Below are 17462 nucleotides of genomic sequence, written 5' to 3' on the forward strand. Positions count from 1 at the left end.
AATACGCTAGTTTTTCCGCAACAATCGGAGATTGGGCCACATATCCCTTGTGATAATTTGAAGCCAATGGAGAATGGTGGTGGGAGGTGGACTTTTGAACTCTTCTCTTCCTATCCCAACTAGGTCAAGAGGGCAACCTCCATGTGCATGGTCATGATGGACTCGTGGAAAAGGGATTAAGGGTAAGATTAATCCTAGTTTTTCTTACTATGCTAATTCATTCTCGTCTTGACAACTTATCGGTCTTTCAGTCACTAAATTTTCCCCTCTCCAGTCTATTCTGAATGCAGCAGGCAAGCTCCTCTTTCTATCCAACCACTATTATAGCGCCTCCATCCATCACTGCACTGGTTGCCTGTGTACGATAGAAACAGTTTAATCTTATCACTCTCATTCACAAAGCTTTCCGTAATGTTGCTACTTTTCTCCCTCATCTCTGAATGGAGCAGTCAAACATGTATGGCGCCACTCCATTCATTTCATTGCCAGAAATAACTGAGCTCTTATACTCTCCGGCAATCCCATTCATAATGGAGTGGCACCTCACATATTCAACGCTACTACATTCAAGCTCCTCCTCACTGGGGGGAGGGGGGGTTAAAGAAAAGGGGATGGGGACACTGGGATCTCATTATTGAGACCTTGTAACAGAAAAAACATATTTGATAAAGTAGAAAGACGCCAAAACTTATGCACATTCCAAATGATATTCTTAATGCAAAATAGTCAGCAATTTTATGTCAATGTAACAATTAAATGACAAATGTAGCAACTTCGTTTTAAGTGGTTTTCGGGTTGTATGTGAATAAATGTTAATCAGAGTTAATAGTTGAGGTTTCTACAGCTTTCTGTTATACTTTAACTTCTTATCGTATCAAGATAGTTATTTGCTGTCCGTGAATGAGAACTCTCTGGTTTACATTCAGAGGCTGCAAACTGATACCTACCTAGTCCTGCCCTCAGCTGACAGACTAGGCGATTTGTAGCAAAGTGGCGCCAATCACCTACTGACCCTGTCGATGGTTCCTGTGTTTGAGTAGACTCTTCCTGCTTCTCAATGTCCTCTTCCAGCTGTTTCACTATACTACATGCTGGAGCTCTCTGTTATGGTCGGTACTATACTCCGGTGCTCCCTCCACTGGCCAGCATGTTGTACTATAGGCTGGAGCTCGCTCTAGTGGTCAACTTGCGATACTACCTTCAGTGTAGAAGACCTCGTTCTGATACCACATGACTCAATAGGGCTGGGTATAAAAACCTCTTTCTGAGCACCAACAGGTTCCAGAGTTTTAGGTCCCATCATGAGCCCAGCATTGGTACCTGAAATTGTTTATTTTGTGAACATGACCTTGACTTGTGACCCCTCCCCTCCCTTTTCTTTCTTTACTTTTTTTCTAATGTTTGCCAGTCACCCTGTCCTGTGTTTGTCCATAGTTTTTGACACAAAGCCCATGACCCTCATCTTGGCTTTGTTTTGAATGTTTACTTGGCTCAGCACTGCCTCTTCATATCATTATCTGTCTATCACCAGCTAGCCACATTAAGAGGGAAGTTAGAGGGTCACGACCTGCAGAATCCTGATAGCTGAATTACTGTAATCCTACCTTGCAGTGGTACCTGCTGGGCTCTACGCCTCAACATTGCCAGCGCTGACTCTAAACTGCCAAAAAGTAATCCACTTTGTCATGCCAGGGCTGTGAGAGCGGTGCTGTGTGAGCAGAATGATAGATGATAGTAAACTTCAAGAGAGGTTTGTGCAGCTGATGTATTTAATTAACACCAAAATTGCCCAAAGGGTAAGAAACAACCGGTTGAATACCCTCATTAAAATCTAACTTTTATTGAAGTAAATTAAAATACTAAGAGGTTTAGGAATTAAAAATAGAAACACCTGACTAACAAACCTGGGAGCGCTGAGCCACCTATTATATATCCTCCAATGCTGCTGCAATCTGCTGTATACTGGGCTTTATAGAGCTCTCCTAAATAGCTAGTAGTTATATGTTATCAAGCGGGTCACCACTGCAGACTAATGACTCTGCCTAAATAATACTGCCAGGTCTGCGTGCTTGAGCTAAAAGAAACATAGAAATCCCCCTAACATGTGTCGCCAACATAGTGGTGTCATCAGGGGTCTGGGGTTACTAGAGGCGCACCCACATAAATGACAGCTGTTATAAAACCTTAAGGATTCTCTCATTTGACTGACCAGTTAGAGGCATTACATGCTGGGCAGCCAATGGAGAGAAAGTTAACGATGTAGGACAGCCAATCATACAGAGTGCCTCCCTCCTACACGGCCAATCCCGATGTGTGGTGATGTAATCAGAACGACGAATGGCAATTCGACTTTTCCAAGCAAGATCAGTGTGTTACTTCTAGGACTTTTCACTTCATTTTGTGGTCCATGTACTTAGTACTTAGTATGTACCAACGGTGCTGCGGGTGGTGCAGACCCAAGTGTAGCAATTTCTGAGAGTATTCCATAGTATACTGCATCTTCCAATCTTAGCTGTTTCTCATGCTGAACAATTCCTTGTAGCTGAAGCCCGTGGGGTAATTCTGATGTTTTCCACAGACACCTGGATGGGTCCCATAATTAGGCCAATATATCACTTTGAATGCCTTCTAGTCCAAGTGTACATTACCTTCCTAGTACATAGGCTATGTGTTTATTTATATTGAGAGGACACACTAGTATGTACTATGCCTCCTGTCACAGGGCCTCAGTACCCTACACTGGCCACATGAAAAGCTGTTAGGTGATTATGGGGTGCTATATTATAAAGAAGAAGCCTTACCAATAGTTATCTGAAAAAATGCTGTGTAAGCTAAACAGCAGGGAGTGCAGGAGGTTACATAACACCAAACTTCCAGAGAGATTTGTGCAGCTGATGCGTTAATACACTGAGCGTTGCCTAGACTAGATACAGAGTGTAGCAAACCCTCAGCTAAGAGCAGGGTTAGATCTCTAGGGGGTTTTCTGCCTCTGGATTTACCCCCTTAGTGCCCGAAATTTTACATTTCTCAGGCAGTCTTCGGCTTTTGCGCATCTGTCTGCCATTTTGCCAACGGGCACATGCGCAGAAGCCGAGATTCAGTCCACAGATAAAGATCCCGTCGCGGGACAAATCCGGGGGCCTTAGGTACAAGATAGTAACATAGTAACATAGTTCGTGAAGCCGAATGAAGACAAGGTCCATCTAGTCCAGCCTGTTTATCCATAGAGACAGATGCGATCCATGAGGGGAGATTAAACTTATAAGGCCTCATGTTCACGGGCACACAGTATGCAAGTGTGGAATCCCGCAGCCCGGAGCCATGAGGCCTAAAAAGACATTTTCTTACCTGTCCGGCTGCCATGCGGGTCTTCTCGTCGCGGCCGGATCTTTTTTCTTCTGCACGGCGGATGTGTCTGGGCGTGCCAGAGGTGTGACGCGCACATGCTCCATGCTTTTTTCTTTAAAAAAATCTCCTGCTTTCCTGCGGATCTGCGGCACAGACACAGTGTCAGCTACGTCCATGCCGCGGATCGGACGGCATCCATTGACTTCAACGGAAGCCGTCCATGCAGGGATCTGCAGAAAATGGAGCGTGCTGCTTTTTTCCCTTCACGCCAAGAAAAAACGACATCTGCAGGTAATTACCTGCAGATGCCCAATGTTTCCCTATGGGCAAATTTATTTTTGGATTGCACGCGCAGAAGACACACGCGGATTTGCTAAATGAATTATGCCTGTGGACAAGAGGCCTAACTTTATTAACTTTAAAAAAAAATACTTTTATGTGATCGCCCTTATCCATTAGATACTGGCAATCACGTGACTGGGAGTTGTACACCGAGGCCTCCGGTCACAGCTCCCGGTTCTCAGCTACCTCCGGCAGCAGAGAGCTGTCACACTCGCAGACCCCATGGCTTTACTCTACAGCGCTAGCATGTTTTTACGGTCCTGTAGATTAAAGCACAGACAGGACGTGAAAATGCGTATGGGTGGTCACGAAGGGGTTAAACAGGAATGTTGTCATTCACTCAGAGCACACAAATATCTTGAAAAGAGTGAGAAAAGGAAACACCAAAAGTTATTACAAAGTTGTTGAACTTTTCAGTTATTCAGAAACCTTGATACATGTTTGAAAATGTATGCTGCAGTTGGGTACTTATGTGATAAGAATATGATTACATATATCTGCCGTGTAAATGGTCAGAGCTAAAGTAAAACGAGTGATTTCTAGATGAATAGCAATGTATATGGTTGGAGTGGTAATTTAGATGAAGTAAGTCACACAGAAGCTCAATAATTGCATACTAAAACTACAGATCATTGTGTTTGAGGCATTCGTGTTTCTATCGGGCATATATTCCTAGCTGACCTCGATCAGCGTGAAAGAAGGTTTACAGAGTATGCAGAAGACAAGAAGGACATTTTTGCCATTAGATTAGTATTCCCTGCAGTCCTGGGTTATACCTAGATGAGTCCCACTGATGCAGTGTCTCCAATAATAACTTTTTATTAGAAGAATAACAATATTTTCAGTCTTTTTCAAACTTTTAAAACTGGCTCCCTAATTTTATTTCCCATTAATGTATACCTTTTATGCACGTGTGAACTTGCAACTATGCTAAAAGTGTACCTGACTTTTCAGAACAAGCTGTGGTGTGTATACATGGGGAAGAATACAATTTTTGGCCATTATATGACTTGTATCCTTTATTTTCCCCATTTTCCCTCTGCAGGGTGCATACCGTATTCCCTATCCTCTCAGTACTGGTGGGAGGAGCAAGACTGCTGTGTTGTGTTCTATAGATTCTTCTAGGAATGAAAGAGATTCTGGTCCGTCTGTTACGCACACATACATGGGTTTATCATGTAGGAGTATACAGCAAGATTTAGCGGTGTACATGTGTATAAACAGCAGCAGATATCTCCGCATCACCTCCAGCATTCATGTCTGTGTCTCTCTCCCTCCCTCCTCCTCCTCTCTGCATACAGTTCAATGAGCAGGATGATCCCCACCAGCTCTGCCGTCCTAGCATCCCCTGTTAGTTATATAAAAGCAGAAAGTGGACAGCAAGCTAGAGGGAAAGGAGACAGAACGTTGGAGGGATTTTTCAGCACAAAAACATTTTAATTAGAGTTAATGGCAGTTTGGTTAATTATCCCACTGACTATCATATAAACACAAATTGATTGACAAGTTAGTGTCCATTTAATCTTTTGGGTTGCTCTCTTTTGGTCTCAGTCACATAGGGAAGTACTTGCATCCATCTTTAGCTGAAGAAGGGGTGGATCCTAAAGGAAGGCATAGTATAAAGTGGGTCTTCTCAGTCTTTTTCTTTCGGGGCCTCACCATTGATCATAGTCCATTGCAAAATATGTAAAAATTACCTCCAATTTATAATGGTCAATTTCGATGCTAAAGTTTGTACAGCATTTGATTGCTTATCGCAAAACTGTGCCTCCAATTGCACTCCACCATGAACTGGGGGGCATCTCGCCAGTGAGGGCCGTTCTTACAGTTTGAGAGGCACTAATAGAATAGAAGGACAGATGCAATGTAGAATCTGAATGCTAAGAGAAGTATTATTGAAAACAACTTCTTTTGATGGTAGATGGCTAATTAACTGAGTCGCATCCTCCCTAGCTGGATCCGGACATACATTTTGAGCTGCCATAGTTGAAATGTAGAATTATATGGTGCTCATTGAATTGAATGGCTGCCTATATATGGGTGGCCTGAGTGCAGCAAACTGAAAGCAAAATTCTGTTGAGACTCTTGTCTGACGGTGAAGAATTAAAACAGTAAAGTTTTATTTAGAATAAAGTTTACATATAAAATGTGCTAAGCGAGAAAAAGTTGTAAAAATAACAATACAGGCGCTCAGACTACTTGCAAGAGGTAAGTAAGGGGGCTTTTAAGGCAAAATATTGACTAACTGCCAAACAAGAAATACCTTTACATACTACTGGGCCATCACTGGTCCGTTATTGATGAGTAAGGCCGCTTTCACACAGGCATATGTAAAAAGGCTGTGTTTTTTAAACGTTGCGGTTGACAGAATTTTCAATGCACCCCATCATTGCAATGGATGATGCGGTACGGCAAAAGTGCGTTGAACAAACATAACTTAGTGTTTGTTTTAGCGCGTTAGAAATTCTTTGCTAAAATGCAATGAAATGAATTGAGGCTCACTACAGCGGTTTTAGCTGGCGTTTTAAACGCTGTAACCACCTGTGTGAGAGTGGTGTCAATATAATCAACACATTCTAAGTTACATGGGGCTAGAGTTGTCTCTTGCTAAACCAAAAACCTTAACAGGTTTCTTCATGGAAATCATCAGGATAGGTCATTAATACTTGATCAGCTGGGGTCCGTCGCTCGGGATCCCGACCAATCAATTGTGCGGGCGCATGATGTCAGCGGCACAAGAACATAGAGGTGGGAGTGGAAGCCTCCGCACCGACAGCTGCGCAGTGGCCGGCACCTGTAACTGCAGGCCTGGCTCTCATTGAAATAAGTGAAAGCCATGCCTGCAGTCATAAGCGCCGGCCACTACATGGGACATCGGCGCACAGACTTCCACTCTAAATACACAGAGGTCAGAGCAGAAGCCTCTGCGCCGACCTCCCATGTACTGGCCAGCGCTTGTAACTGCAGGCATGGCTCCTATTGATTTCAGTGAGAACCATGCCTGCACTTACAAGCGACGGCCACTACACTGAAGTCAGCACAGAGACTTCCGCTCTGAACTCTGCGTTATTGTGGCACTGACGACATGCGCCCGCACAGCTGATCGGTTGGGGTTCCCGAGCAGCAGACCCCAGCCGATCAACTATTGATGACCAAATCCTGATGGTAGGTCATCAATGGTATTTCCATGGAAAACCTCTAAGTCTTGCATATAGAAAGAACATAAAATAGTAACATAGTATGTAAGGCTGAAAAATTACATATGTCCATCCAGTTCAACCTATTACACCCCCCACAAATGTTGATCCAGAGGAAGGCCAAAAAAAAAAAAAAACCCAATGAGGTAGAAGCCAATTTCCCCATTTAAGGGGAAAAAAACCCTTACGGACTCCAAGAAAACATCTACAAGGCTGTTCTACATTGTTGTTGCATGAAAAACAGTTTTCGCTGCAAGTAATACAGAAATGACCTATACAGATTATAAGGAAATGGATATTTAGAATACATTTTTAGCAGAAATAATAGGAGTGATTCTTCTCTTCCTTAGCACTCCTGTCCATGGGCGATAGTTCATTGCATTATCCGTGGGGATAATCCAGCCGCAGGTAACGCAGGAAATGCTTTCCATAGTGTTGCTATGGAAAGCGCAGTCCTGGCGTCCACGAGTGGAGAATCATAGTGATTCTCCACTCGCGGGATTCAAATCGCAGCATGCCGCGATTTGACGTGGTTCTCCACGGTGAGCCTATCTATCGGTTAGGCTCAGCACAGAGACCTGAAACCTCTCCCCACCCCAGCGCTATTTCGGCACGGCCGTGGACAGGGGGCCTTAGTTGTTTCGCTCAGAGAGGTGCTCCCAAGGAGGACCCAACCCCACGTCAATATACTCTAATAGAATATCCGGATTTTCTCTACAGGGGCCTCTTGGAATAACTATTTGAATAAACCATCCTTCCAATGTGTGATTTATTTAGTATAACCGCAAATATAAAACACATAATGTTTCTAAATGTATTCTCTGCTTATGTAGATGGAGAAAAACAAAGATTCAGCGTTGCAGTGCTTCAAATGCTCTGCAAGCTGGCATTTCCCCAGCCGTGGTTCTGAAGAGCCGTTCAGCAGGCTTGCAGAGAAGTAAAAGAAAATACAACTTTTTAGAAAACTGCAGGATTTCTCAGTGATGTCACACAACCTGTTAGGATCTATAATGCAAACAGCAGGGCTGTGGCGCTGGGCCTGGTGAATGCAAAGACTAATTTATACTTTAGAGATACATCACTGAACTAATCTTCTCTGGTTAGCTGTCAGTAAACCAATTTAACATGATTTCAAAAAGCTTTTCATTAACTTAATAAAAGTTTGTTGGAGACTGATGGTGGCTCTCTCTGAAGTTGGGAGGAATGACTTACGTTCTTATGCACATTATATTTAACCCTGTAAGAGCATGTTAAATTTAGAAAACGCCCTCCTGAAAATGTCCCTTTCTTATTGTAGATTTTGAATGTCTCATGTAAGTATATTTACATGAGAACTCAGTTGCCTTAAGTCCATTTTAACCCCTTAGTGACCACTAAAGAACCAATAACTCATTTCTCCTTTTACGTTCCAGCAGTCATAACTTTTTTTTCTCATTACTGTAGCTGTATTAACACCTTTTTATAGAAAACAATTTTGGGTACATATAATGTAGTGAATTTCGGTACTTTTTCTTTTTTTGCCCAAGGGCAATAGGAAAAAAAAGCAATTTTATCAGTTTTTGGGATTTATTTATGTGACATTCATTATATGTTAAAGGGATAATATGGCAATGGAATTTTCTTTTCATTTTTCACCCATCCACAGGATCGTCCAACTGTGTTTGATTTAACCATAGTCTGTGCTAGCTGAAAAGTTCTCTTCTTCTATCTGCTGAGGTATTTCATCCAAAGGATCCCATCATGCACAGAGATAATCACAAGCGGAAATACAGAGATGATTTGTGTTAAGCATGTTTTGGTTGCCTAAAGTAAGATGCACTGTATTTCATAGCATGAGAACAAAACATTGCCGAAGAGAGAGACCGATTCTTTGTTTGTTTGTTGCAAAAGCACAGCGAGTTCCCTTAAATTCTCTTTATGTGACATTTACTGTGAGAATGTATCAAAACCAGGCTTTGTAAGCCAACTCCTGTACACTTAGTAGCGCCAGATTCACAAATTAGAGTCAGGAATAAAGACAGGCAGGCGAGGGGAAGGCTTATTCAGCCGCACAGCTCAGCTCATCCTCGGACTGTAAAGCCAGATATGGGACCGCCATGGGAGCTTTTTGTCCAGCGTTTGGCCTTGCTGTTTTATAAAGCCTTTTATAGGGCACTGAAATGGGTACAGTTCTACCAGGATACAATGATTTCCTGCACATGTACAAGGACAGTATATTCCTTTGCTTTAATAAGAAAACTGTAAAATTGATTTCTGGTGGAGGCAATACAGGGTCAGCTTAACTTTTTAGAATAAGAGAATGGTAAAAAGTGTAGTGCTATGCCGGCCAACGATGGAAGTGTTAACAAGTGATTGCTTTATTGCTTTATTGGCAGCTAATGAAAGCTATGAGGACCGAAGAATTCTAAAACCAAACAGGACACTTTTAGCCCAGTACAGCAATTTCTTAAAAATGCTTTATTTGCCCTAAGACATGGTACTCTGTCATTCCATGAATGTATCGGTTGCATTTTTATAATTTGCAGCCATTTTGTTTTATTGCATATTTAATATAGGATTTTCACATTAATTAGATTAAAAGCATCGATTCCCTTGCTAAACCAAAGATGAACTAGTGCTTGAACACCAGGGAACAACATTAGTATTCTCTAACATACTGTAACAGAGCAGGGTTTGTCAATATACTGTAGTAGAGCAGACATACTCGGTATTTGGGACAATTTATGATGATATGACATATATTTCCAATTGCTCATATGGCGGCAACCTATGCAGCAGCACTGTAAGTAGATTGTCATCACTCACACCAGTCCCTCTCCCTGGTGGATCTCACAATCTAATTTGCCCATCTCAGACCTGTACGTAGGCACTAAGGTTAATCGGCCTCATATAATATTGTCCTATAGTATGTTTTTAGAGAGTGAGAGGAAAACAGATAAATTGGAAGAAACCTCCCTGCAAACACAAGAGAACTACAAACTCCATGCAGATGTCACCCTGGGGGCTCATGTCCACGACCATGTTTTCACCACGTATTACATGGGCGTTGCACGGCCGCGTGATATCTGGTGAATGAAGTCGATGGACTGTCACTGATCCATGCACAGGTGCATGTAGACACTGCAGATCGATATGCATGAGAAATAGATCACAGCATGCGCTATTTCCCTGCGTACCACGCAGCGCGAGCCCTGTACATTAGTATAAGCAGTGTATGGAATGCTGTCCATTAACAATACATTTGTGTATGGGGGGCGGTTTCATACGCATTCTTGCTCTGAAACAGAGTGGGCAATTGGAGAAGAAGAAGAAAAAAAATCAAACTTCGCATGTCCGTGTGCATGTGATACACGGCTATGCACGTTCTCTGCCCGCAGAGCTGATGTTGATAAATTGGTAAAATGCTGCGGGGAGACCTGCAGCGTTTTAGCCATATGCCAGTTGATGGGAGCCCTGATTTAAACCCAAAATCACAGTGCTGCAAGCCCATAGTATAACCACTTGCTGCAGATTACGTAGTTTTCCTGGTAAACTATCTAAGTTATCTGATTATGTAAGCTTTATTTCTATCATTGGAACTTATCTACAAGTTAAAACAGGGAAGTTGAGGGGAAAAATGTTGTAGTCTTTAAGAGACTTGTTGCTGACACATTTATTTAACGTGCTTTGTATGTACCCACATTGTTTGTGCGCTTTCGCTTGCCCTGGAGTGTAAAGACCTTATATGACTGCAAGGCCAGACCCTGCTATTTATGTAGGAGTCAGTGCCAGGCATCAGCATGGGCCTACACAGAGCCTAAGGCCCAATGTCCACGGGCAAATTTGATTTGCGGGGCATCCGCAATTCAAGCCACCCATAGGGAACTATGGGCGTCCTGAACTGAATTAAAGCATTGAGATTTGTTTTGCGGATCTTCCATTGCAGTCAATGGAAGCTGGCCGGCCGCGGGTTCCGTGGGAAAGCAGGAGTTTGGGGGAAAAAAACAAACCGTATTGGTGCATGTGTGCTGGCTGGCGCTTATACACACATCCGCAATAAGGAAAAAGAAGAATCGGACAAGTATGCATGGTCGTCTGCCGCGGGCAGGGTCGGATTCTGCTGCGAACTCCTTCATGCGGAATCCAACCTGCCCATGGACATGAGGCCTGAAGCTGATGTAGTAGTAATTATTGTGGTGTTGAGGTGCTGAGAAATATTGCTCAGGGAAGTCTTGCAAGGCAGAGTTTTGGTACCAAAAGTGTGTACAGTGAGATCGCATGAGGTACCAGAGTAGCCTGCTCAATGTCCAAGCAAGGTAGGTCCAGGAAACGGCCACTCAAGCAATGTGCAAGCAGAAGCGAAGTAAGCAACCGAAGACCACAGTGAAGTTGCAAGGTGAGGTCACGGGAGTTGCTGCCATGAGATTAGTCGTGTGAGCTGATTGCAGAAACCTGGAGATCCAAAGTGTCAGAGAGGTGTTGTAAGGAGAGACATGAGTACGGTCACCGAGGGGAAGTCGGGGAGCTGTAGAGAGACTGAAGCAGGTTGGGAACCATTGTAAGGTTGTGTGGGCTGTATGGGTGATGGTGCAGAGGTGAAGTGAGTGACTTGCAAGCAAATTATTGTAAACGTGTTTGGGTGGTGGGAATGCTGCACAGTCAAATATAAATGATTGGGCATTCTGTGAAAGGTAGCGAACATGGAAGACCCTTGTAGATGCAACATGTATCCAGAGTGACTGGTGCGACCTGAAAGAAATATCTAAATGGAAACGCTGCTGCAAGAATTCACCTAGAGACCCACAGCAGCTTTGCTGGATAGGCAAAAGCAGACACTTTGGGTGTAATTGTAGTGGACCTTTTGAAGTACCTCTCGTTCCCCAGCCTCAGTCAAGGACTACTAAGATCTCACCATGTAACTATCAAACATACTGTGCCACTGCGTGTTCTGCTACCATCAAGTTTATTGCACTGCTGAAGTGAAGAGAATACAAAGTTATCGTTAAACCACAATAGGTCTGCATCTTTCCACAAGTGGACCCCATCCCCTTACAAATTGTCACAGAATGAGCAGACTCGGACTACTACAATGGTGGTTTCCATGGGTGAAATATTTGCTCCTCTCTAGTCCTTAATCTTCATCTGTAGGAGATAAAATGTAGTGGGGTACAGATAGTACTGCGATGGCAATTTACTATAGAGAAGGGTTTCTGATGAGATGTAAAGGGTAGGTCAGTATGTGCCTTTAACTGGGCAGTCATGGAAATGTGAAACACTGTCTTAAACAAGGGTAAGAAACTTTATATTCTGTATGTTGCCCCTATCATGAATTAAACATGTAAAAATTGATTAAACTAGAGATAATTAAATAAACTAATGCCCGTGAGGATAAAAGCAGCAAATTAGGGTTATGGTACTTGCTGGATTGTGTGAGGTGAGCAGAGCAGTGTGTAATGGCAGGGATTGAGAGACCTTGACCCTGGGGACGCCCTTGGCATACATTCTTCTTATAACCATAATGAAGTTAACGTTGTTAATGTGAAAGAGAGTCAGTGGGACAATAAATCAAGCGTCTGAGGCAAGTCTATAATTAATTTATTTAAATGAGTTAAAGATGGTAGCGGCCTATTAAGTCACCGGATGGCTCCATTAGTTTTCAAATTTTAAAGATCATTAATGACCAGTCTTAACTTTCCGTAGACATGTAAAGTGCCTGTGTGTCTACAGTTTATTCTTTATGACCCAATAGAAAGCCCAGCAAATATGTCAAAGTGTCTTTGTATCATTTATCGGACTCTTGATATTAAACAGCATTGCGAACTTGATTTATCCCCTTGATGCTAAGGTTTTTGATCCTTTGAACTGCTTTTTAGTGCTACACCAGATACATGGCTGCCTAAGGAATCATTCAGTGACATGTAAGGGGGAAGCAAGAAGACATTGCCCTCATATAAGTGACTATTCAGATTCTAAAGTTTTTAATACTGAAGATTGTTATATAAGGAGATTCAACTTTGAAACACAACCTGTCTCTATTAACCCTTTGCAATCCAATTTTGGATTCAGGGTTTCCTAAGGGGCTTTCTCTTTCTACCATCATACAATGCTGCCATCTGCTGGCTAGAGCCAGTACTGCGGTGGGGGTAATGCTGGAGAAGCCCTCGACAACAAAGCGGCCAGTAATCTACAGTAAGAATACCCTATCGGACGTCTTCCGGCATCGAAGCTGTACAGCCTTCAATCAGAATGTCTTTAGACGTCAGACAGTGGATTGGAAAGGGTTAAATTCTTTCTGTAGTAGCAACAGTCAAGTTAAGGTCCATCCATGTATTACGTAGCCAGACTCGCCAAAGCAAAAGGCAACCCTTGTTAGCAGCTTCCCACTCTGGTTAATAAGGGGGTAGGGAGTATCACAAGCAGGAGACTGTCTATAATAGGCATATGGATGTCATAGAAGAGTATTTAGAAGGGGATTATCTTTAGAAACTGCCACAGATCTCTGTGTGCCTAGCTTCTGATACCCCTGGCAAACTGCTGAAAGCATAGGAAAAGTTGCTACTAGATATTAATTTATCTTTAAAGCTGCTCCATTAAAATGATTGGCTGCCCCACATATTCTTTGTTAGCGGCTTTTTGCTCTTGTAAATGGGTGATCATGAGTAGGAGACTCCCCCCTGTAACGTCCATATGGCCTTATAGAGCATTTAGAAAGATCTATTCACAGAAAGCTGAAAAAAAACGTCTCGGGGTGCTTTCACACTTGTGCTGGGGATTCCGATTTAGGGAACAGAAATGGGTAATCCGTTTCTGAACGGAACCGAACCGCATCGGGCGGACCCGATTGACTATAATGGGGTCCGCCCACTTCCTGCCGAGCTGCCCGGCTTTTCAGACGGATATGTGACGAAAACTCCAGCCAGAGGTTCCAACTCGGATGTCAAACCACCCTTAGGCCGCCTGCACACGGACAGGTCGGATTCCGCATACGGAATTCCAAAGCGGAATCCGACCCTGTGCCCGGTCGGCGTCCGCGCTGAAGTATTTTTACTGTACTGCGGATGGTCTGCACGGCGAGCCGTTTGACATGCGCGATACAGATTTAAAATTTTTTTTTTAATCGCTCCTTTTAAAGCCTGATCGCCTTGCTACAATGGAAGCTGTTCGTGCTGAGTCCGCATAGAATCGCAGCATGCTGCAATTTCTTCTCTGCACGCGGAAAATCACAATCTGACTCTGCTCGTGGAGATGAAATCGCGATTTGCCATAGCATGCTATGGGCTGTATTTGCTGCGGAATCCGGAGGCGGATGCCCGCCGTGGACGCAATGCAAATCCGCCCGTGTGCAGGCGGCCTTAAGCAGTCCAAGCTGTACAAATAGAACACAGCAATAGTAGATAAAACTTGTAATCAGTTGCTCACTGCCTTCACTCCTGTAATATTTAACCAGGTTTCATGATTCCTCCCATGATGTCAGTGTTTGTGAAGCGAACATTTAGCGCATATGTCGCTCTTCCCCGTGTAACACTATACACAGATCATTTACTTATGCATTATATATATTTCTCCTTGCCTGCAGAGTCTGATCTATAGAAGATGGTTTAAATCAGACTACAGAGGCTTTCTTTGTCTTGAAAGCTCTTGTACATATTCCCTTGGGCTTGGCTACCAGCAGAAAATAGTGTTTTGTTTAGTATTTTTCCTCTTGTCTGTATTCTTTCAGTTCAGTGAATGGCGTGGAGCATCTTCCTTCTGGTACAGTGCATGGGAGGATGAAAGACTAGTGCTGGTGCGTTTCATGTGCTCGCCACTGGAGCCCATGTATCTTCTATACATGGTGACACGGTGTCCTTCCTGTCAGTGGGTTTGTTTAGAAAAACTTTTGAAGCTAAATGGGGAATAAATCTAATGTAAAAGAGTTACACCATCTGCTGAACTTTCTGCGAAGTAACCCTTGGCTGAACAGTTCAGAATTCAACCACACACTGATATCTTTTATGAAAGTAGATGTTCGGAAGAGATTTTAAAGGGGCTGGCCAGAGTTAGAAAAACATGGCTGCTTACCTCCAGAACCAGCGCTTCAGTTGTACATGAGTTATGTCTGGTGTTGCAGCTCAGCCCAAATTAAATTCATAGCCTTTAATGACGTTTTTTCCCCAGATCATGTAAAGTGAAAAAATACAACATCAAGGAAAAAAAAAAATATGGAGTTGCTTTGTAATTTTCTAAAACAAATGCAAAGTCTAAATAGGGAAATTGGTCTGCAGTTAGAGGAAACGTATTGCAAAAACGCTGTACGGACGCTATTACATATAGAAAATTTTAGAAAGGGGAAAAAAAAGGAGAAACCAGGAAGCCCATGTATGACAGCGTGCGTGAGAGAAGGTCATGTGCAAGCATACGCAGCTCCACTTGCCAATAAAGCGACGCGATTTGTACACAGCATTTTACCATACGCTCATGATCCTGATTGGATGAAATCAATGGTGACAAATCATTAATTTGTATTGGCCAAGGAGATGATGCTGGCACTTTTGTCGAGTGCAATTATAAGGAAACACAAAGATAATTGCCTGAAGTAAACAAGAACACTTCTCCACTCATTTATGATTTGGGGTTACATGTCGGGTAAAGGACCAGAGGAGCATAGAAAACTTTCCTTATGATGTAATCTTGATAGAAAATGAGTTTGGTGATCAAGTCAGCTTTTTAGACTGACATTCAGTCATACCTCTACGTTTGTCGCCTTTGTCTTTCGCCGATTTCCAATTTTGCTGTCTCTTCAGCGCAGAATCTTTCCTCTTCTTTCGTTGCTTGCTTCTATGACGCACTGCTGACGTCACAACCATTCATGGATTGCTCCAATCACAGTCATTCATGGATGAATGGCTGTGATTGGAGCATCCTGCGCTGGCTGTGATTGGCTGAGCGGGCTGTCACTCAGCCGACTCAGCCATTCAAAGCAATCTTTTGCTGGAGGTGGGGGATTTCAATCACCTGTCACTAGCAAGATGCTCTGCTGGCTTCAGAAGCCTGCATAGAGCTCGTAGAGCGGTCCCCTGGACACAGACGGCATCTGCTAGGTGAGTATATTGATTTTTTTATTTTTCTTTCAGGCAGTGTAGCTAGGGAGTTTAGCGCTGCCAAAAACGTAGTACCAAGTTGTGGCACATTATCGGCAGCGCTGAAACCAATGATCATTCATTTCAGTGGGCGACGAAATGCCGCTTGTGTGAATAGCCCCATTGAAATGAATGGGAGTGTTGTACAGTGTTTAGCACTGCGCTAAAAAAGCAGCGCTAAATGCTGTACAAAAAATTGGTTTGGTGTCTTTTTTGGAATGTCTAGAACAAATTAATTTTATTTTACATTGATTTCTATGGAAATAATTTCTTCTAGTTTAATTGGTTTCAAGTTTAGCTAATTGCTTTCGGATGGATTACCAACAAAACTAGAGGTTTGACTGTATCTTTTCCACTGAGCCAAGCAGTGCTAAAGTTTTTCTTTGAGAAAGGAATATCGGCTCAATGATGTGGCCTGCAAATAATTAGGATCTCAACCCAATTTGATCATATATGGTGGAAATTAAAAAAGACAAATTATAAGGCTCCATCTCACAACGCAGATTTGTAAACTGTTATTCAAGAAAGTTGGATCCATTTTTATGTAGAATTGGAAACCCTGTAAGTATAGAGAATAGATTTACAGCTGTGAAATCATCTGACAGAAAAGAGAACTCCTGAGGGCCTCATACAGTCAAAGATTTGAAATGTTTCCATTTAGTCTTTGTTGTAAAGAGTATGATCTTACACAGTGCTGCACCTTTTAAGAGCACAGCATGAGGGCTCCCGGAGACTTGGCACACGCCCCTTGGGGTTCCTGTTACACAGGTTAGACAGCTAGATGCTTGACATCATCATAATGGAGAGCTGTATATAATCAGGACTCCACTGTATTAGGCAGTTATCAATGAGGAACTTTACGTCTCCTTATTGAGGTCTAAGTTTCATTCAGTAGAACTGTGGGTGTTACAGCTGTAGAGGCCATAGAACAGAGGCAAAGTACAATCAGCTGAAGTCTGGGAAATCATCAATCCAAGAAGCAGTTATCCCAAACCAAGCAACCTCATTTTAAAGGGATTTTCCCACTTTAGCCATTGATTACGTATTTACTGGTAGGGCAAGAGTGTTAGCTATTTATATACTGCAACTCCTTACACAGAGCCACGCACATCAACTACGTCCTCTCCGTTTAATCTCCGGTATGCATCTCCCAGTAGAAGCCTTGGCTTGAGGAGGAAAGGAAGTTTTCTATAGCCACTAGTCTGATTCCAGCTCTCATAACTCCTCCACTTTTAGTGGAGTGGCTTCCAAAGTGTTCTTTTCATCTGTCGGGTGACTGGGTGCACGATGTGTAGGGAACAATAGCGAAGGGACTGCAGCGTTGTAATCCCTTCATTCTAAAGTGTGGGTCTAAAGATCGGACCTCTTGTTGATCATATCGTGGCATACACTAGCAAAAACATCATCCCTTTATGAGATGGGAATGCTCGTTTAACCCCTTAATGTCACAGATGTAAGTTTACGTCCTGCTGCTTTA

General features: G+C 42.9%; 1 protein-coding gene across 4 annotated transcripts in view; it reads left to right on the top strand.

The window, feature by feature from the left end:
* Positions 1–17462, top strand: part of COMMD10 (COMM domain containing 10) — a 315537-nt gene that overhangs the window by 68133 nt on the left and 229942 nt on the right. The window contains exon 6 of one of the 4 annotated variants that reach the window (XM_066603092.1): positions 8533–8603. The exons of the other annotated variants lie outside the window; for them this stretch is intronic. Within the exon in view, the coding sequence (XP_066459189.1) occupies positions 8533–8577 (45 nt within the window). The 3' untranslated portion in view covers positions 8578–8603. Of the gene's footprint in view, positions 1–8532; positions 8604–17462 lie in introns of those variants that run through there. 4 annotated transcript variants of the gene reach the window in all.

The sequence above is a fragment of the Eleutherodactylus coqui genome, chromosome 5 (assembly GCF_035609145.1).
Source record: "Eleutherodactylus coqui strain aEleCoq1 chromosome 5, aEleCoq1.hap1, whole genome shotgun sequence".
NCBI lineage: Eukaryota > Metazoa > Chordata > Amphibia > Anura > Eleutherodactylidae > Eleutherodactylus > Eleutherodactylus coqui.